The 21,437-nt window shown below is 36.0% G+C and overlaps 1 protein-coding gene across 18 annotated transcripts in view; it reads left to right on the top strand.

Moving 5' to 3' along the window:
- The window catches only part of BAZ2B (bromodomain adjacent to zinc finger domain 2B), a 463,486-nt gene that overhangs the window by 338,008 nt on the left and 104,041 nt on the right, over window positions 1–21,437 (top strand). For 13 of the 18 annotated variants that reach the window (XR_002823946.1, XM_023730420.1, XM_023730421.1 and 10 more), the window contains 5 exons: window positions 502–690; window positions 5,494–5,661; window positions 6,221–6,414; window positions 15,935–16,138; window positions 16,426–16,821. Coding sequence is in view for 17 of the 18 variants with exons in the window: in XM_023730420.1 (XP_023586188.1) it covers window positions 502–690; window positions 5,494–5,661; window positions 6,221–6,414; window positions 15,935–16,138; window positions 16,426–16,821 (1,151 nt within the window). In the remaining variant the exon portion in view is untranslated. The remainder of the gene's footprint in view (window positions 1–501; window positions 691–5,493; window positions 5,662–6,220; window positions 6,415–15,934; window positions 16,139–16,425; window positions 16,822–21,437) is intronic. The other 5 variants (XM_023730423.1, XM_012555270.2, XM_023730433.1 and 2 more) reach the window with 3 other exon arrangements.

Here is a 21,437-nt window from a genome sequence, read left to right as displayed (position 1 = left end):
CCATCATACCAAATCTGGGAACTCTTTGCCTAAAGTGTATGATAATTTGGGTTATGACTTGGTAAGAGATTTGGGACCTATGTCATTGGTTTTCAACCCTAGATTAATAGGAAGTTTTTATTTTCCTTATTAATAAAAAAGTTAATAATATATAATGTATTAATGTATGTGTATTAGTAGAAAATTGGCCTCACTTCTTCAGGTCAAAAACTATTTTAATTAGTGAGAATTATTACTTAAAACATCAATTCTCAAATCTTAGATTCAAAGTAAATATGGTTATACCATTCATTTTAATTAATAATTTTTAGAGTACTTTCATGTTTCTAGAAACATGTTATTCTGTAGAATTTGAAGAGCAGAAATGCAAAAGAAAAATGTAGAATAAAAATTTGATAGATAAGAAATTATTTTAAATTTTAACTAAGTATGAATGCTGAAGTCAGATAAATCTCATTTGTTTTTACAGTACAATTTTAAGTGTGTTTTTTTCCCTCCCAGGACATTTATTCAGAGCAGCTGGGGATCAACCGTTCAACCTGTCCACAGTGTCGAGTGCCTTCCCAATGGTCAGCCCCCCAGTCTTTGGTCTACATTCAGCCAGCTCAGGGCATTCAGAATTTGGTGGCTTGGGAACACTTGGTACACCCACAGCCTTAGCCGCACATCCCCAACTAGCATCTTTTCCAGGTAAACATCTGTTACAAACAGTGTTGAAGGAAAGGCGGAAAGCTTGAAAATGCTCAGGCAGAAATTTGTTTTTAAAATTGAAAAAACAGAACAGTTAATGCCTGGTTTAAAATTCTTGTGCAAGAATTGACTCAATCCTATTTTTCATGTACAAAAACAAAACAAGGTACACTATGTGTGCTAAGTAGCTATGTCGTTAATTATTCAGGTGTTTAAAGAAATAGGCATCTGTCGCAAAAGAGAATAACTGGACCAAGTTTTTCTCATGCTTTTTATTAAAGTATAATATAAAAGCAGAAAAGTGTACGTATTCTAAGTGTGCATCTAGATCAATTTTTCTGAGCTTTTATTGAAATTTAAAAAAATTAATTTATAGCGGGAAACTAAAGTCATTCTCATAATGAATATTTCTACACTTTTATTTCGGGCCCTCATTTCTCTGTACTTCATAAGGAAAATGAGCTTGACCTTAAATTTCTAAACGTTTTCATATTTGGTGAAAACAGAGTTGCACCTCTTACATGGCAAGAAAACGAGTATCATCCAAAATTCTACAGATTATGAGGATTCATGAGTTCAGTAAGACACCAATTAATGTTTAATTTAGATAAACATGCTGTACTTTGTCCTGGTTATATTATCTTGAAAGTCTAAACTTAAGTGTGTTTTCCATTGATTGATGTTACTTTCATCAATTTTAGTAAAGAATGTGTATGTTTTAGTGTACATAAAATAGTTTAAACTTTAGAGCATAGTTCTGGAGACAGATCTGAGTTGAAATCTGGCTCTGCTACTTCTTAGCTTGGTGACCTTGGACAAATTATCTAACCTCTCAGCCTCAGTTTTCTCATCTGAAAAATGAAGATGATAATAATAATAGTACTTGCTTTATTGGGTTCTTGTGAAGATGAAAGAAGATTAGCTGTGCTCACTGCCAAATACATTGTCTGGAACACATAATTAGTCCATAATTCATAATTATCATTATTATTTTTTTTTTGCCCACTTTTATTGTTACTGAATTGTCAAGTGCTTCTTTAAGAGGAAACAGTTATCTTGTTTATACACAGAAGGAACAGATGGTTAAATGTAGGTTTCAAGTACTATATCTTGAGTCATATTACTGCTTTAATTCAGTTGTCTGGAGGAGAGGAGGCAGTGGGAAAGGCTAATGGGAGTGGATAGTTAAAATGAAGTGTTTAAGATATAAAATTTGCTTTATATATATTAATAGGAATTTAGTCAGTGGATAGCATGGTTGCTTAGCAAGATGAGCATTCAGCAGATATTTGTTGAAATGTAAGCTTGCTGAATAAAAATCAAAATGGATAATAGTAATATAGTAACTGGTATTGAAAATATTTTTGATTGTTTTATGATAGTCTATTATGGTTTTGTTTTAGAGCATTTCTGAATCACAGTATGATTACTATACTATTGAGATCAAATACTTTCTGTACTGGCATGAGAGTTAAAAAGTAAAAAATTACTCCTCTGGACTTCAACAACTTTACTACTTCCACTGTTTGGAAACAAAATGTAATAATTTCCCCAGCCTACATAAACTATTTCCTCTTTCATTAATTGTACAAAGTTCTCTGAGCACCTAAGCCAGGATCTGAGAACTACACCAACATTCTAAGTGTCTTTATGTTATTTCTAGTTTTTAGAAAGAGATAGACAATTACAAGACAGAGTCTTTAGTGATAAAATTATGCCCATAACAGCATACTTGTTTTTTTGCCAAATAGATGGAGACTGTGCCTGTATTTAGAAGGTGCATTTTGTTTACATTGTAGAGTTGGGGCAGTAACTGTTAAACCTTAATCATCTGTATTTGGCTTTATGCGGAAAGGTAACAAAAAATACCAAACATTTGAAATCACCTAATAAATAAGGACACACAGGAAGACATTATTAGAAATTTTAAAAGAGGAATAGGTAATTTATTTTTAAATCTTATGTACTTCTAAACTATTCTGCTTTTTAGAAAATTAAATCAACAGATATAAAATCATTTAATGGATAGTAGTGTAGTAAAAATATTTCCATTTTACAGTGAAACAGGATTTCATGGTAGTTTCTTTTAAAATACTCATAATTTTAGATCATTATATTTTTATATTATCTTACCATAAATTTTTGTGAATTAATGACTCTATCAAGTATGAAAGATTTTAAAATTCTGCTGTATCTTCTAGGTTCAAATTCAGATTCAGTATAGCCTCTGATATATTAGACTATTTCAGTTGAGTATGATTAATGTTGCTACTATTCTGTTACTACCCTTGAATACACTTAGAAATTCATCATATGTTGATTTATGAAATCTTTATTTTGAACTAAGTTTCATTTTCCTAAATTTAAAAGTTAAATGAACTCATCACTCAAAAAAAAAATTATATTGCTTCCTCTAAAATCATATCTCAAATATTTCTAAAGTTTCTAATCAATAAGCCCTATCATTTTTATCTTTTTACTTGATCACTCTTATTTAGTGTTTTATTTTCCTCTCTGGTACAAGCTTATTTATAACATTTTCCCATTGTTTTCTCTAATCCCTGCCATGTGCTCATTTATTATTGACATTCTGAAATACATATATATGTTTTTTCCTGTTAGATTATGTCTAAAATATTTTAATCATATTACACCTGGTCATTTATAAAGTCTTTAAATTCAGTTGTAATGCTTTAATTACAGACTCTGTGTTAAATAATATGAATATCTTTGGGAAACCTCCATCCCTAATTATCAGTTATGTGGACCCTAGTTTTCAAATCTATCAATAGCAATAGATTCCAACTGTGTAGATACAAGCCGAACATACATACTTTTTTTCCCTGTCTAAATGCACTTCTTTTATCTAAACAGCGAAAAAATGATTGATGCTTTTGTATCATTATTCTTGGTTCAGTTATCATTCAGGCACTAGTGAATATACATTGGTGTCATTTCATAAGCAAAGCCTTCCTGCAGTGCAGAAGAATAGCTTTCGCTGTTTTCTGCTTATACTGTTTTTTCAGACCTTCCAGAGTGACAGCTACCATGAACATTTCACTTTTTTGTTGTTGTTGTTTTATACCGAATTTTGCCATTAGATAATGAAAGTGCAAAATACTATTTCTAGTGAAGGATATTCCTAGAAAAACTTTAAAGATAATATAATATACTGACAATCTTGAGTTTTTCCTGTATTATAGTGTTTTATATTTTTCTCTAATTTCCTTGTGCTTGTGACAGTCAATGAAAAATATGCCATAATTTTTGGTGAAAATTGAACTGAAAGATGATGACTAACTGGTAACCTCTAGTGGCTTAGCCAGTTGGAGAAGATTGTTTTCAAGATTTTAGATGGGACAGTACAAGACTCTCTTTTGGGTTATCTTCAAATCTCAATCTTCACCCTTACTTTAAGAATGTATTCTTTAAAATTTGGCTTATCTCCTTTTCTAAATGTTTTAAGTAAGAGCCACTCTTTCAATATCTAAATTGCATTTGTTGATTTGCTAACATTTAGTCATTTTACCTCAATAAAACAATCATTGTTATCCATTATTTATTAGAGGAAGTATTAAAAAATTTCAAGCTTTCTTCATTAATTTTAACAGAAGAAGCTTTATAAATCTTTCCTATTGTAATGTGGATTTGTTTGTTTTTGAAACCTTTGAGCATGTGTCATTTCTTATACTCAAAAAAAGACTTAACTGATTTTGCTATATGTATATTTTTGATTGACTATAGAATGTTTTCTTCTAGAAATGCATTTGAAATATACTTCATTACAGTAGTCTTTGCACTCTTATTTAGACCACCTGAATGATCACAGCCAGATATATATTGTATGTAATTTGAGGAAACCCTTAACAGAGATTGTAGATGTAACCTTAAAGTAGGTTTTAAAGTAGATTAGTATTCAGGCAGTCCTCCGGTTAGGAACTTCCGATTTACATACGACCCGTAGTTACAAACCAACCCCCATAAAGCCTGTTACATTAAAAATTTGAGGTACCTACAATGGTTTGTAATAACAAACAGATGCTAATTTGTGATGCACATCAAAACATTATTACTGTATTATTATGTTAAAGACGTTTTAGTATATCTGGAAGGGTTTCTTTAATGTTTTTATCCATAGAAAGGTACACTATATACTGCCTAATAAGACAAACATTGCTGTCTTCATTAGTATGTTGGTGAGTATGCCTGCCTGTCACATGGGAGACTGGGGTTCGAGTCCCCGACGGGGAGGCAGACGCCCTTTTGGAGCACTGGTGGCACTGTGGTTGTCCTTGGAAACCCTACGGGGCAGTTCTGCTGTGTCCTATAGGGTCACTATGAGTGGGAATGGACTTGACGGCAATGGGTTTTAAGACAAGCATTTGACTAACTGATATTAAGTACAAACTGTACCTCACTGTTCCGACTTAAGTACAGATTTGACTTAAAGATAGACGTAGGAATGGAACTTGTATACATTATGAGTCAAGTAGTCCTTTTATATTCCCAGTTTTCAGTTTTATTTTTAAAACCGTGGACTACCCTTGTCTTTTATAAGCTTGAACTCTAGAAAGCTGCTAAGTGAAGATCCTTGGATACTGTCTTGATGAAAGGAATGATACATGTATAAATTCTAATCAACCGTTTTAGAATTAGAATGATGATCAGAATTAAATATAATTCAGCAATTCTATTCCAAGATAAAACTTAAAATTTTTTTTCAGGACTAAAACATAGAAAGCAGTTGTTACATTAACTAGAAAATCAATGCAAATATTTTTGTTTCGTTTGTTTGGTTTTGAGGTGCAGAATGGTGGCGAACAGCAGATGTTCCTACTCGTACAGGAGCAACCTTCTTTCCACCATTACTGGGAATTCCACCACTGTTTGCTCCTCCAGCCCAGAATCATGATTCTTCTTCATTCCATTCAAGGACTTCAGGAAAAAGTAATCGAAATGGTCCTGAAAAAGGTATTCATATTAACATAAGTGAAGTACCTATAGATTTTCCATTCCAATACCTATTTTCAGTAGAGTTCAGACTTAATAACATTTGTATAGACTTGTGCTAGACACTTTTCCATTGTCTTGTTTAATTCTTACAATAGCTCTTTGAGATTTGGGGTATTCTCATTTTGCAGCCAAAGTGAAATAAGTTACTCAAGGAAACACTTGTATATTGATGTGGTACCACTAGGATTTGAACCCAGGCATTCTGACCCCCAGGTCTATTGCTTTTTCCTTTGTACTCCATTGCCCCCCTATATGCAATGCAACATAATATGTTAGTTCTTCAATTAAGCATTTATTTTATTAAAACTAATATCCTCAAAGTCTGTTTTTCTTTTAAGTGCTCATTAACAATTTTGGAATTGATAACTGCTATTAGAATATCATTTGAAAATTATATTAGCATTTTTAGATGATTTATTAGTATCTTTCTTTTCACTTGACTAGTAAGTATTTTGGAGAGTTTTCTCTCCACAATATTTTCATTTAATTATCTTTTTAATCATTTTTTTTTTTTAAGGTGTAAATGGGTCAATAAATGGAAACAGTACATCATCTGTATCTGGTATCAGCACATCTGTACTATCTACTACTGCTTCAGGTTCTACTGGACAAACTAAAACTATAAGCTCAGGTGGAGGAAATCGAAAATGTAACCAGGAACAAAGCAAAAACCAGCCTTTGGATCCTAGAGCTGACAAAATCAAAGATAAGGTAAGTCATCCTATGAAGAACAAATGTCTAACAGATGTTATATAAGTATTCAAACCACCAAAATCTATGGCTTAATTTCTTATGAATTAGCAACTTATGGTTTTGCAGCTGTATATTTTTTTGGTATTGTACTAATGTTATGTATTTTTTAAAATTAAAACTCTTAACACAAAATAAGGCAAATAGTAATTATAGCTAAAATTTATTGAGAACTTATTACATACCAGCTCTGCTCTAATTGCTTTGCATGTAATAACTATTTCAATCCTCTTTATATCCCTTATGAGGTGTAGGTATTATTATTGCAAATTGTGAAACAGAGCCCCAAAATAGTTAGTAAATGGCTAAGCAAGGATTTGAAGCCAGGCGAATTGACTCCAGAACCTAAGCTAAAAAAAAAAAAAAAACAGCAAAACTTTTTATTATGAAAAGGAAATTTTTAAATATACAAAAGTAGACACAATAGCATGACAAACTCATATACCCTTTGTCTTAGTCATCTAGTGCTGCTCTAACAGAAATACCACAAGTGGATGGCTTTACAAAGAGAAGTTTATTCTCTCACAGTCTGGTAGGCTACAAGTCCAAATTCAGGGCATCAGCTCCAGGGGAAGGCTTTCTCTCTGTTGGCTCTGGAGAAGGGTCCTTGTGATGCATCAGTCTTTTCTTTGGTCTGGGAGCATCTCAGCGTAGGAACCTCACAGGTCCAAAGGACATGCTTTGCTCCCGGCACTGCTTTCTTGGTAGTATGAGGTTCCCATGTGTCTCTGCTTGCTTGTCTCTTTTGTATCTCAAAAGAGATTGCATTAAGTCACTATCTAATCTTGTCAACCTCATCAGTATAACCTCATCACAGTGATAGAATTTACAACACATAAGGAGATCACATATAATCTCATCATAGTGATATAGAGTTTATAACACGTAAGGAAATCACATCAGATTACACGATCATACAACACTGGGAATCATGACCCAGCCAAGCTGACAGATATTTTTGGGGGACACAACTCAATCCATGACACTCTTCATTCAGCTTCAACAGTTATCATCTCATGGCCAATTTTATTTCATTCATATCTCTAGCTGTACAAGTTTCCAATGTATTACCTCTCAGTTCTAAATTCACCCTTTTCTCTGTTACCAGTTGACACAGTGTTTTGGAGGAACACTGCAAGAGGAAGGGGCTTCTGTTCCTGGTTCCAGTGTTTTCTTCTTGCTCTTACGCTGGAACTGCCAGTGAGTGACTTTCTCACCAGCTGGTGGCTTCTCTCCAGTGGTGTTCAGGAGACCCAGTACAGTGGTACATACTGTCTAGGGAGTTTCATTAACATCCCAGCAGGCAGCTTTGCAGTAAGTTTTGCTGGCATACCAGTGGGCAGTTTTCTGGCTGATTTTACTGACATGCCTGCTGGCAGATTCCCAAGAAGTTTTGTCAGTACCCTAGCAGGCAGTCTCCTGCATGCCAGTCTTAGCCTCTAGTACCTCAGTTAGCTTCTCTACTATCCAGTAGGGCCACAGCTGCATCCTCTTCAACAAAGTCTAAATCTCAGTCTTGGCTGAGTTGGAAGAGGGAGGATACAGGAGAAAAGCCTTCTTCCATGTTTGTCTTTATTTTGGTACTCTCCTTCAGTCCTGCAGGGAGTGGCTGTTCTCTAAATCTGCTATTCCTATATTCTTTAAAGGTCTCTTTACCCTCTTTGTAGTTAATACTCTGTTGTTATTGTTAGTTGCTGTCAAGTTGATTTCGACTCATGGTGACCCCACATATGCTTAGTAGAACTGCTCCATAGGGATTTCAAGGCTGTGACCTTTTGGAAGCAGATCGCCAGGCCTGTCTTTTGAGGTGCCTCTGGTTGGGTTCAAACCACCAGCCTCTCGGCTAATAGTTGAGCACTTAACCATTTGCACCACCCAGAGACTCCAAATACTCTGTTATTAGTTAATTATTTTTATGTTAAAATTTTCCTTTTCAGCGATAAAGGGTATCTATGCAAAACCAACAGCCAACATCATTCTTAATAAGAAAACTGCTGAAACTAATAGAAAGATTAGAACTCATATGCACTCCTGGTGGGATTATAAAATGGTGCAACCAACGATATGTAGCTTCCTTAAAAAGCTAGAAATAGACATACCATATGATCCATCAATCCCGCTCCTAAGAATATATCCTAGAGAAATAACAGCTGTCACACGAATAGACATATACACACCCATGTTCATTGCAGCGTTATTCACAATAGCAAAAAGAAGGAAACAACCTAAGTGCATATCAACAGATGAATGGATAAAAAAACTATGGTACATACATACAGTGGAATATTACACAACAATAAAGAACAATGACGAATCTGCGAAACATCTCACAACATGGATGAATCTGGAGGGCATTATGCTGAGTGAAATAAGTCAGTCACAAAAGGACAAATACTGTATGAGAACACTATCATAAAAACTCATAAAAAGATTTACACACAGAAAGAAATAATCTTTAATGGTTACAAGGGAGGGGAGAGAGGAGGAAAAAACACTAACTAGACAATAGATAAGTGGTAACTTTGGTGAAGGGTAAGACAGTACACAATACTGGGAAAGTCAGCACAACTTGACCAAGGCAGGATCATGGAAGCTCCATAGACACATCCAAACTCCCTGAGGAACCAAATTACTGGGCTGAGAGCTGGGGACCATAGTCTTAGGGAGCATCTAGCTCAGTTGGCATAACCTATTTTGTAAAGAAAATGTTCTGCATTCTACTTTGATGAGTAGCATCTGGGGTCTTAAAAGCTTCTGAGCAGCCATCTAAGGTACTTAAATGGTCTCACCCTGTCTGGAGCAAGGGAGAATGAAGAAAACCAAAGACATAGGGAAAAGATTTGTCCAAAGAACTAATGGACCACAACTACCACATCCTCTACCAGACTGAATCCAGCACAATTAAATGGTGCCCGGCTACCACCACCTACTACTCCAACAAAGATCACAAAAGAGGGTCCCGGACAGAGCTGGAGAAAAATGTAGAACAAAGTTTTAACTCACAGAAAAAGACCAGACTTACTGGTCTGACAGAGACTGGAGAAACCCCGAGATTATGGGCCCTGGATACTCTTTTAACTCAGTACTGAAGTCATTCCTGAGGTTCACCCTTCGGCCAAAGATTAGACAGGCCCATAAAACAAACAATAATAAACGTAGCTCAACCATGTATACAAGACTAGATGAGCACACCAGCCCAGGGCAAGGACGAGAAGGCAGGAGGGGACAGGAAAGCTGGACGAATGGAAATGGGGAACCCAAGATTGAGAAGAGGAGAGTGTTGACACGTTGCGGGGTTGGCAGCCAATGTCACAAAATAATATGTGTATTAATTGTTTAATGAGAAACTTATTTATTTTGTAAACCTTCATCTAAAGCACAATTTAAAAAAAATTCTCCTGTTCAAATTACTAGTATAGTTTCTGTTCCTGACTAGGCTCTGTCTGATATAGTATTGGTACCAAGGGTGGTACAGGTAGACATCATTATCATTAGAAATATTTCTATATGTATTTTTTAAAGTATGTGTCCATGCTTTTAACCCCTACAGTATCCTACCTCTTAGAAGTAGTGCTAAAATCTAGTTCAACTTATCAGACATGTGCAAGACTTTGGAGGCATACATATGAGATAGTCCCTATCCTTAGTTCTAATGAAGAACTTACATTGATATTCCTAAACAAAATCACTGTTGCTAAAATAATAACTATGACCAGGAACAGGTACTAAAAACTTACAGAAGCACCTTTTTAATGATGTAAGAGTCTCTGAATGATGTAAGGGTCAGATTCTGAGGAAACATAGGAGTCTATAGACAGAAAAGTGGAAATAATACTAGAGAGATATTGGCTGTCAAAGTGAGGGATACTAATGCAAATCAAAACCACAAGGAGGTATCACTTCACACCCACTTAAAAAAAAGAAAACAACAGGTGTTGGCAAGGATTTGGAGAAATTGCAATCCTCATCCATTGCTGGTGGGATTGTAAAATGGTACAGCTGCTGTGGAAAACATTTTGGTGGTTTCTTAAAAAGTTAAACATAGAATTACCATATTTTCATGCAAATAACACATGACTTCTGTGTTTGTTTGCAAACCACATCCTCTCCCTACGAGGTATTTTCATAAGCAACGCTAAGCCATTTTTTTTTTTTACATGTTGCTATAAAAAAAAAAATTTAGAATAACACACTTTACAAGAATACCTCACAGTGGGAGGGCATGGTTGGCAAACAAATATAGAAGGTGAGCGTTTTTTGCTTAAAAATACGGTACCATATGATCCAGCAATTCCCCGTGGGTATATACCCAAAAGAACTAAAAACAGGAACACAAACAGATGCTGGTGTACCAGTGCCCACCGCAGCACTGTTCACAATAGCCAAAACATGGAAATAGCCTAGATGTCCATCAACAGATAAATGAATAAATAAAATGTGGTACATATATACAATGGAACATTATTCTGCCATAAAGAGAAATAAAGTCCTGATACAACCACTTTGGAAATCTATTTGGCGCTTCCTTAAAAAGCTAGAAATATCCAGGGAAAAGGGCTAGAAGGCAGAAGGGGACAGGAAAGCTGGTGATAGGGAACCCAAGGTTGAGTAAGGATAGGTTGACATGTAGTGGGGTTCTTAACCATTGTCATAGGGCAATATGTGTACTAACTGTTTAATGAGAAACTATTTTGTTCTGTAAGCCTTCATCTAAAGTGAGAATAGCAGCACAACTGGAAGAACGTAATTTGATGTCACTGAATTGTACATGTAGAAATTTTTGAAATGGTGTATCTTTGGCTATGTATATTTTTACAAAAAAAAAAAGGTCCTCCAAGGCTGAGAAGGGAGCGTGTTGACATGTCGTGGGGTTGCTAACCAATGTCATAAAACAATATGTGTACTGACTGTTTAATGAGAAAATATTTGTTCTGTAAACCTTCACCTAAAGTACAACAACAACAGCAACAAAAAGCTAGAAATAGAAGTACCATATGATCCAGCAATCCCGTTCCTTAGACTATATCCTAGAGAAAGAAGAGACGTCACACGAATAGATATATGCACACCCATGTTCATTGCAGCACTGTTCATGATAGCAAAAAGATGGAAACAACCTAGGTGCCCATCAACTGACAGATGGATAAACAAATTATGATATATTCACACAATGGAATACTACACAACAATAAAGAACAATGATGAATCCGTGAAACATCTTACAATATGGAGGAATCTGGAAGGCATTATGCTGAGTGAATTTAGTCAGTCAGAAAAGGACAAATATTGTATAAGACCACTATTAAAAAACTCAAGAAAAGGTTTAAACACTGAAGAAAACATTCTTTTATGGTTACAGGAGTAGGGAGGGAGGGAGAGGGTTATTCACTAACTAGACAGTAGACAAGAATTATCTTCGGTGAAGGGAAGGACAGCACACACTACAGGGGAAGTCAGCACAACTGGACTAAACCAAAGCTAAGAAGTTTCCTGAATACAACCAGACACTTCGAGGGACAGAGTAGCAGGGGCGGGGGCCTGGGGACCATGCTTTCAGGATATCTAGGTCAATTGGTATAACAAAGTTTATTAAGAAAATGTTCCGCATCCCGCTTTGGTGAGTGGCATCTGGGGTCTTAAAAGCTAGCAAGTGGCCATCTAAGATGCATCAGTGGGTCCCAACTCACCTGGAGTAAAGGAGAATGAAGAACACCAAAGTCACAAGGAAAGTATTAGCCCAAGAGACAGAAAGGGCCACATAAACCAGAGCCAGCATCAGTCTGAGACCAGAAGAACTAGATGGTACCTGGCTAACACCAAAGACCACCCTGACAGGGAACACAACAGAGTGTCCCTGATGGAGTATGAGAAAAGTGGGGTGCAGAACTCAAATTCTAGTGAAAAGACCAGACTTAACGCTCTGACTGAGACTGGAGGATCCCCAGAAAGCGTGATCACTGGACTTTCTCTCAACCCAGAACTAAAACCATTCCCAAGGCCAACTCTTCAGACAAAGATTGGACTGGACTATGGGCCATAAAATTATACTCATGAAGAGTGTGCTTCTTAGCTCAAGTAGATACATGAGACTAAGTGGGCAGCTCCTGTCTGGAGGTGAGATGAGAAGGCAGAGAGGGTCAGGAGCTGGTTGAATGGACACAAAAAATCAGGAGTGGAAAGGAGTGTGCTGTCACAGTATAGGGAGAGCAATTAGGGTCACAGAAGAATGTACGTATAAATTTTTGTATGAGAGACTAACTTGAATTATAAACTTTCACTTAAAGTACAACAATTAAAAAAAAATAAAAGGCCTGATACATACTACATGAATGAACCTTGAAAATATTATGCTGAGTGAAATAGTCACAAATAATCAAATATTTTATGATCCCACTTATATGAAATATCTAGAATAGGCAAGTATAGAGACCAGAGTTTGTTAGTGGTTACCAGAGGCGGTCAGCAGGGGGAAAGAAGGACTCATTGCTTAGGGGACCCTGAGCTTCTATTAAGAGTGATAGAAAAATTTGGAAATGGATAGTGGTAATGGGGAGCCCTGGTGGCACAGTGGTTAAGAGCTCACTGCTGACCAAAAGGTCAGCAGTTCAAATCCACCAGCCATTCCTGGGAAACCCTATGGGGCAGTTCTACTCTGTCCTGTAGGGTGGCTATGAGTTGAAATCGGCTAGATAGCAACAGATTTTGTTTTTTTTTTGTTTTTTTAGTGGTAATAGTTGAACAACATGATGAATGTAATTAATGTCACTAAATTGTACATGTGAAAAATGTTGAATTGGCAAATATTTTGTTACATATATATTGACCACAATTTTAAAAAAACCTAAAGATAACAACAACAAAAATGAAAAAAAAAAAAAAAAGTGAGGAATACTGGAACTTAAGATTCCAGAAACATGGTATCTTTGGATAATACATGATCTGACATGAGTTTGTGGTATTGGGTGTTCAAGTGAAATGGAAATGAAGGCCATTGGAACTAAAGAAGAAAATTCTGTAAGTTTTTACCCACAAATTTTCAGTTTTAAGCTTTTTAGAAATTTCTTCATTAGTCTTTTCTATGCGTAATTTGAAAAAAATGTTCCTTAGCTAATTTTGATATCCCTCCTTGGCATGGGGGTGGGGGTGGGTATTTATTTCAGGTGTACTTTCTTGCAACTCACTAATTAAGTCCAGTTCCCTCATATAGTCTACATATATATTTAAAACAAATTCAGATATTTAAAATCAAATAATTAACCAAATTAAGTCTCAGGCTAAAATACACATTCAGCCTATTTAGAGGTTGCACAACTTGAAGAATGTAATCAGTGTCACTGAATTGTACATGTAGAAATTGTTGAATTGGTGTGTGTTTTGCTGTGTATATTTTCCAACAACAACAAAAGTAAATTTTTTTAAAAAAAACAGACTCTTTGCACACTGTCAAAGTAGACCACCTGCATTAGAATCACATTAAGTACTTGTAATGTGGATCCCTGTGCCCCATTTGGAAGCGCAACCCAGGAATATGCTGGTCCCAACAAGTTCTGCAAATGAATCTCACGTACCATAAAGCTTTAGAACCAAGATCTCTAGAGCCACTCCTGACAAGTGTAGACCCTTTTCTCATGCCATCTTTAAATAAAAAATCTACGCACAGATTACTTGAGCATTGAAATACTTGATTTTTCTCTGCTAAATTACCATAGCTCTCTCATCCCTTTCCTTTCTTAGCCCCTACTAAAACCAAAAGTTATAATTTCCGTTTAGATTCCTTATGATTCCGTAGTCTCACTACAGAGTCTTAGAAACCCACAACACATTTTGGTTGCAAAGAAGGAGGTATTTCTCTGCCAAATAAAAGGTAGGTTTAATATTGCTGTATTATTGTTGTTTGTCTTTAATCACCACCTTCTGGTCTTTTTTATCCTGTGATCCCCACACTATTTCAGTTCAGTTCCTCATCCCTCTTTGTTTTTATTTGAGTGAAGGAGATAGTTCAAGGAATGATGGTAACTATTAGTCTGCTTACTGAATTATGGTAGCTAATTTTTAGAGCAGATAACACGGAGTCATTGCAAGCAGAATGTAACAGCAGGAGCGCAGATCACTTTCCTCACTAATATGCATTTTATTTGACTTCGGTAAAATTCACAAGACACAAAGGAAAGAGTGTAAATTTGCAGTCTTTTAACGATGGCTTCAATTTGACTACCTCTGGAAGAAGAGTCCTAGTGGTGCAGTGGTTAAGAGCTTGGCTGCTAACCAGAAGGTCAGCAGTTCACGTCCACGAGCTGTTCCTTGGAGACCCTATGGAACAGTTCTACCCTGTCCTATAGGGTCGCTTTGAGTTGGAATCAACTCTACGGCAGCGGGTTTGGTTTTGGTTTTTAGAAGAGGGGTATTGATTATCTTTCATTCCTCAACCCAGTAGTCATGAAAGGTTGTATTTCATTAAGACTATAATGGAGAAACCACTTTTGTAATTTAGTGATGCTTTTTCTATATTTTGTTCTTTATTTTATCTATTAGCAAATGCTATTGAAAGGCTCCTAAGTAACTTTGGTTTATACTTAATCTTGTTGCTCTATCATTTCAACATTTCTCCTTTTCAATCTTCCTATTGGTAGAATTTTAACTTTTCCAGTGATGCATAATTATAACTCATCTCATGAGTTTTCCTCTTTTTATCTACTACTATTGTTCTTTAAACACAAAACTTACTTTTTATGTAGCCTAATGTCCCTTTCTGTTAGCTTTGGATTTATACTTCCCCGTAGAGTCTTATATGTTCCAGAAATTAATCTTTCTCTTCTATCGTATTTTTTATCTTTTCTGATATGAAATATAAAAATTAAAATCTTTGATCCTAGTTAAAGCAGTCTCCCCAAGTCTTACGCTAGCTATTTTAACTTCTCCACAACACTTATTGCTATGTGGAATTATTCCCCACTTCCACCACCACTAGAATGTACGTTTCTTGAAGGCAAGGCTCTGTCTTAGACACTGTTACAGCCCAGCATCTGGAATAGTGTTTGACATGTTACAGGTAAGTATTTGGCTACGATTCACTACCTGCATAACGAAGGAAGAATAAGGCTAAATATGTAACTTCAGTGTACGTAACCCTTATAATTGGAATTATTATTTTGTAAATTGCTCTTTTTAATCTGTTGTACATTTTAAAGCAAGGTAGTCAAAGGAGTAAATCTGTGTATATATTAATGTTGTTACTTCCAGTATGCTTTTTGCACGTGACAAGAGCTTGCATTTTGTTGTAGAGGAATTCCTGTCAGATCAGTTAATTTAATTTCATCAGTTTGTTGAAGAATTAGCCCTACAACATCTGACTTTTTCCTTTTTCTTAAAATAACAAATTGAGATTGTAAATATCATTTGAAAATTAAAACAGCATATGTCTTACTAGAACTTGAATTCTTTCTAAAAGTAAAATCTTGATAAAAATTTTGTCTTTTTTCAGAAACCAAGGAAGAAAACTATGGAAAGTTCTAGCAACAGTGATAGTGATTCAGGCACATCATCAGACACCTCAAGTGAAGGCATTAGTAGTAGTGATTCAGATGACTTAGAGGAAGATGAAGAGGAAGAAGATCAAAGTCTTGAAGAAAGTGAAGATGATGATTCTGATTCAGAGAGTGAAGCACAACACAAAAGTAACAACCAGGTATACGTAATTTCATTGACAGTATCCATTAACCGATTAATCTTGACTCACAAAAGTGATAAAAGTTTTAAAATTGAAATCGTTACATTTAGTTCTTATTTTTGCATAAGAAAGATAGGCGATGGGAAAACATTTTTAAAAGAAACATTTGGTATATTTTAATGAGCTTTATATATCTAAAGTCATTAGGAACACTTTTTAAAGTACGCTGTTTCCTTCAGATTTGACTGCTTGATGTTCTTCATTTTGTAGATATTAAGAAGTTGTATTTTAATTTTTATTTACAGGTGCTATTACATGGTATTTCAGACCCAAAAGCAGATGGACAGAAAGCAACTGAAAAAGCCCAGGAAAAAAGAATACACCAGCCATTACCTCTTGTGTCTGAATCCCAGACTCACTCATCATTCCAATCCCAGCAGAAGCAGCCTCAGGTTTTGTCACAGCAGCTTCCATTTATTTTCCAAAGCTCTCAGGCAAAGGAGGAATCTGTGAACAAACACACCAGTGTAATACAGTCTACGGGATTGGTGTCCAATGTGAAACCTTTATCTTTGGTAAATCAAGCCAAAAAGGAAACTTACATGAAACTCATAGTTCCTTCTCCTGATGTACTTAAAGCAGGGAATAAAAATACCTCTGAAGAATCTAGTCCTTTGACCAGTGAATTGCGATCCAAACGGGTGAGTTAAATTTATTTATAATAGAATTTTACTATTAGAAAAAGATAGCGCTTTTATATAGTCTAACAATACACAAGTTTAAATTAAATTCTACCCTAAATTTTAATCTTTCTTATTATCAGGAATAGAATATAAGCATCAGTCCACTGATTTTCTCTGATTTTTTATTTACGTACGCATTTGTTTAATGTATTTTTGGCAACCCAATCATGTCATTTTTTCTTTCTCTAGGTCTGGTAAGGCACTGCTCAGACATAGCAGGTATTATTATTATTGACATCACATTAATTGACTCTTCATAATTCAAATAAGCAAATTAGAAATTACATTGTTTAGGTTATTTTAATTATTTATTATTGTATATCTCATTTTAAGATAAATTAATTTACAGAGCCATACAAGAGTTATTTACATTGTAAAAGCTCCCATTCCTACCAGCAATGCAGAAGAGTTCCCAATCTCCCCACAGCCTCTCCAACATTTGTTATTTTCTGGTTTTTTCATTCGTGCCAGTAATGTGAGGGTGAAATGGTATCTCATTGTAGTTTTGATTTGCATTTCTCTAATGGCTAGTGATCGCAAGCATTTCCTCATGTGTCTGTTGGCCAACTGAGTGTCTTCTTTGGTGAAGTGTCTGTTACATCCTTTGCCCATTTTTTAATTGGATTATTTGTCTTTTTGTTGCAGAGATGTTGGATTTTCCTGTAGATTTTAGAGATTAGACCTTGTCTGATACGTCATAGCCAAAATTTTTTTCCCAGTCTGTAGATTCTCTTTTTACTCTTTTGATGAGGATAAATATTTAATTTTTAGAAGATCCCAGTTATCTAGCTTATCTTCTGATGTTTGTGTATTGTTAGTTACGGTTTATATTCTATTTATGCAATATATTAGGGCCCCTAGCATTGACCCTATTTTTTCTTCCATGATCTTTAGTTTTTTGGTTTTATTTTTAGGTCTTTGATCCATTTTGAGTTAGTTTTTGTGTATAGTGTGAGGTATGGGTCCTGTTTCATTTACAGATGGACATCTAGTTTTGCCAGTGCCATTTGTTAAAAAGATTGTCTTTTCCCTATTTAATGGACTTTGGGCCTTTGTCAAAGATCAGGTGACTGTAGGTGGATAGATTTACATCCGGGTTCTCAGTTCTGTTCCATTGGTCAATGTGTCTGTCGTTGTACCAGTACCAGCCTGTTTTGACTACCATAGCTGTATAGTAGGTTCTGAGGTCAGGTAGTGCAAGGCCTCCTACTTTGTTCTTCTTCAGTAATACTTTACTTATCCAGGGCCTCTTTCCTTCTCATATAAAGTTAATGATCAGTTCTTCCATCTCTTTAAAAAATGCTATTGGTATTTGGATTGAGATTGTGTTATATTTGTAGATTGCTTTGGATAGAATTGACATTTTCACAATACCTATCAATGAACATGGCATGTTTTTCCATTTTTGTAGGTCTCTTTTGGTTTCTTGCAGTAGTGTTTCATAGTTTTCTTTGTATAGGTCTTTTACATCCTCTTGTTAGATTTATTCCTAAATATTTTATTTTTTAGGAGCTATTATAAATGGTATTGCTTTCCTGATTTCCTTTCCATAGTTCTCTTTATTGATGTATGTGAATTCAACTGATTTTTGTATGTTTATCTTGTATCTTGCTACTGTGCTCAATCTTTCTATTAGTTCCAGTAGTTTTCCTGTGGAGTCTTTTGGGTTCTTTATGTATAGTATCATATCCACAAATAGGAATAGTTTTACTTCTTTGTTACCAATTTGGATGCCCTTTATTTCTTTTCTTGCCTTGTTGCTCTAGCTAGGACTTCCAGCACAATGTTAAATAGGAGTGGCAATAAACGGCATCCTTGTATTGTTCCTGTTCTGAGGTAGCATGTTTTCAGCCTCTCTCCATTGAGAATCATGTTGGATGCTGGTTTTGTATCTAAAACCTGTTGCTAATGAGTGATTTCAACTTGTAGTGACCTATAGGACAGAGTATAACTGCCCCCACAGTGTTTCCAAGGAGCAGCTGGTGGATTCGAACTGCTGACTTTTTGGTTAGCAGCCAAGTCTTAACCACTGCGCCACCAGGGCTGCCCTTTATTATCTTGAGGAATTTCCCTTCTATTCCTATTTTGTTGAGAATTTTTTTTTTTTTTAACCAGGAATGGGTGTTGTACTTTATCAAATGCCTTTTCTATGTCGATTGAGATGATCGTGTCTTTTCTTTTATTTATGTGGTGGATTATGTTGATTGATTTCCTGGCCTTGTTCTAACTGATGATATTGAGCTTCTCCATGGTCTCTTTCCACAAACGTAGTCTATTTGTTTCCTGTGTGTTCCATCTCGTGAGGTTCACATGTATACTTGCTGTTTATGTTGTTGAGAAAAGGTATTTGCAATGAATTAGTCATTGGTCTTGTTCTGTCATGCAATCTGTGCCGTCTTTTCTGTCACTAAGGCCATGTTTTCCAACTGCTGATCTTTCTTCTTTGTTTCCAACTTTCACTTTCTAATCACTAGTAATTATCAACGCATCTTGATTACATGTTTGATCAATTTCAGACTGCAGAAGTTGGTAAAAATCTTCAGTTTCTTCATCTTACTCGTTAGTGGGTGGTGTGTAAATTTGAATAATAGTCATACTAACTGGTCTTCCTTGTAGGCGTGTGGATATTATCCTGTCACTGACAGTGTACTTCAGGATAGATCTTGAAATGCTCTTCTTGGTGAATGCTATGCATTCCTCTTCAATCTGCCATTCCCGGCATAGTAGACCATAGGATTGTCTGATTCAGATGGCCAGTACCACTCCATTTCAGCTCACTAATGCCTAGGATGTTGATCTTTATATGTTCCATTTCATATTTGACGACTTCCAGTTTTCTTAGATTCATACTTCATACATTCCACGTTTATTAATGGTTGTTTGCATCTGGTTGTTCTCATTTTGAGTCATGCCACATCAGCAAATGAAGGTCCTGGAAGCTTGACTCCATCCACATCATGTAGGTCGTCTGCACTTTTAGGGAAACCCTCGTGGCGCAATGGTTAAGTATTCGGCTGCTAACCAAAAATTGGCAGTTCAAATCCACCAGCCGCTCCTTGGAAACCCTATGGGGCAGTTCTACTCTGTCCTATAGGGTCGCTATGAGTTGGAATCGACTTGATGGCAGCAAGGTTTTTTTTTTTTTCTTTTTTTTTTTTAATACTTTTAGGAGGCACTTCTTCCCTAGTTGTATTTTGAGTGCCTCCCCACCTGAGAGGCTAATCTTCCAGCACTATATCAGACAATGTTCCGCTGCTGTTCATAAGGTTTTCACTAGCCATTTTTTTTTAGAAGTAGATCGCCAGGTTCTTCTTCCTGATCTGTCTTAATCTGGAAGCTGTGCTGAAACGTGTCCACCATGGATGACCATGCTGGTATTTGAAATACCAGTGGCATAGCTTCCAGCGTCACAGCAACACACAAGCCACCACAGTAAGGCAAACTGACAGACAAGTGGTGGATTTTATAAATATATCTCTTTTTTTATATGACATCAATTTTGATTTATATGACAGACTTTTCCATATAGAATTTTACTTTATTTATTACAGTAATCTCATTTGTTTCATGACACCTGCTCTATGTGTGTATCTGCCTCCTTAACTAGTCTATAATTCCGGGATGTCGTTTAGTCATTGGATCCTTCAGTGTCTTTACATTGTAGATGCTTAATTCAAATCAGTATACACTAATTGGATATATAATTCATGGGTGGAATTTTATACATATTAATTAAATTTTTTTAAATTAAGTTTTGCCTAGAGGATTTTTTGTAGTCTGAAGCAACTCATGTGGGAGCTGGGGGAAGGAGAACTTAGAGGCAGGACAGAGTTTTGAACCTCTCTGTTTCCATACCCCTGTCCTTCAAATGGATATCTTAAAACATCAAGAAGTTTCCCTTACTAAATAGATAATAGATAAGTGGTAACTTTGGTAAAGGGTAAGACAGTACACGATACTGGGGAAGCCAGCACAGCTTGTACAAGGAAAGGTCATGGAAGCTCCATAGACACATCCAAATTCCCTGAGGGACCGAATTGCTGGGCATAGGGCTTTGGGGACCATGATCTCGGGGAACATCTAGCTCAATTGGCATAATATAGTTTATAAAGAAAGTGTTCTATATTCTGCCTTGGTTGAGTAGCATCTGGGGTCTTAAAAGCCTGTGAGCAGCCATCTAAGATACTCCACTGGTCTCATCCTTTTGGGAGCAAGGGAGAATGAAGAAAATAAGATACAAGGGAAAGATTAGTCCAGAGGACTAATGGACCACAACTACCACGGCCTCCACCAGACTGAGTCCATTACAACTAGATGGTGCCTGGCTACCACCACTGACTGCTCTGACAGGGATCACAACAGAGGGTCCCGGACAGAGCTGGAGAAAAATGTAGAACAAAATTCTAACTCACAGAAAGACCAGACTTACTGGCTTGACAGAGACTGGAGAAACCCCGAGAGTATGGCCCCCAGACACCCTTTTAGCCCAGTAATGAAGTCACTCCCAAGATTCATCCTTCAGGCAAAGATTAGACAGCCCCATAAAACAAAACAAGACTAATGGGGCACAACAG

This window comes from Trichechus manatus, unplaced genomic scaffold, assembly GCF_000243295.1.
Source record: "Trichechus manatus latirostris isolate Lorelei unplaced genomic scaffold, TriManLat1.0 scaffold00036, whole genome shotgun sequence".
Lineage (NCBI taxonomy): Eukaryota > Metazoa > Chordata > Mammalia > Sirenia > Trichechidae > Trichechus > Trichechus manatus.
The sequence above is the reverse complement of the archived record's forward strand: the minus strand, read 5'-3'. Positions and strand labels throughout refer to the sequence as shown.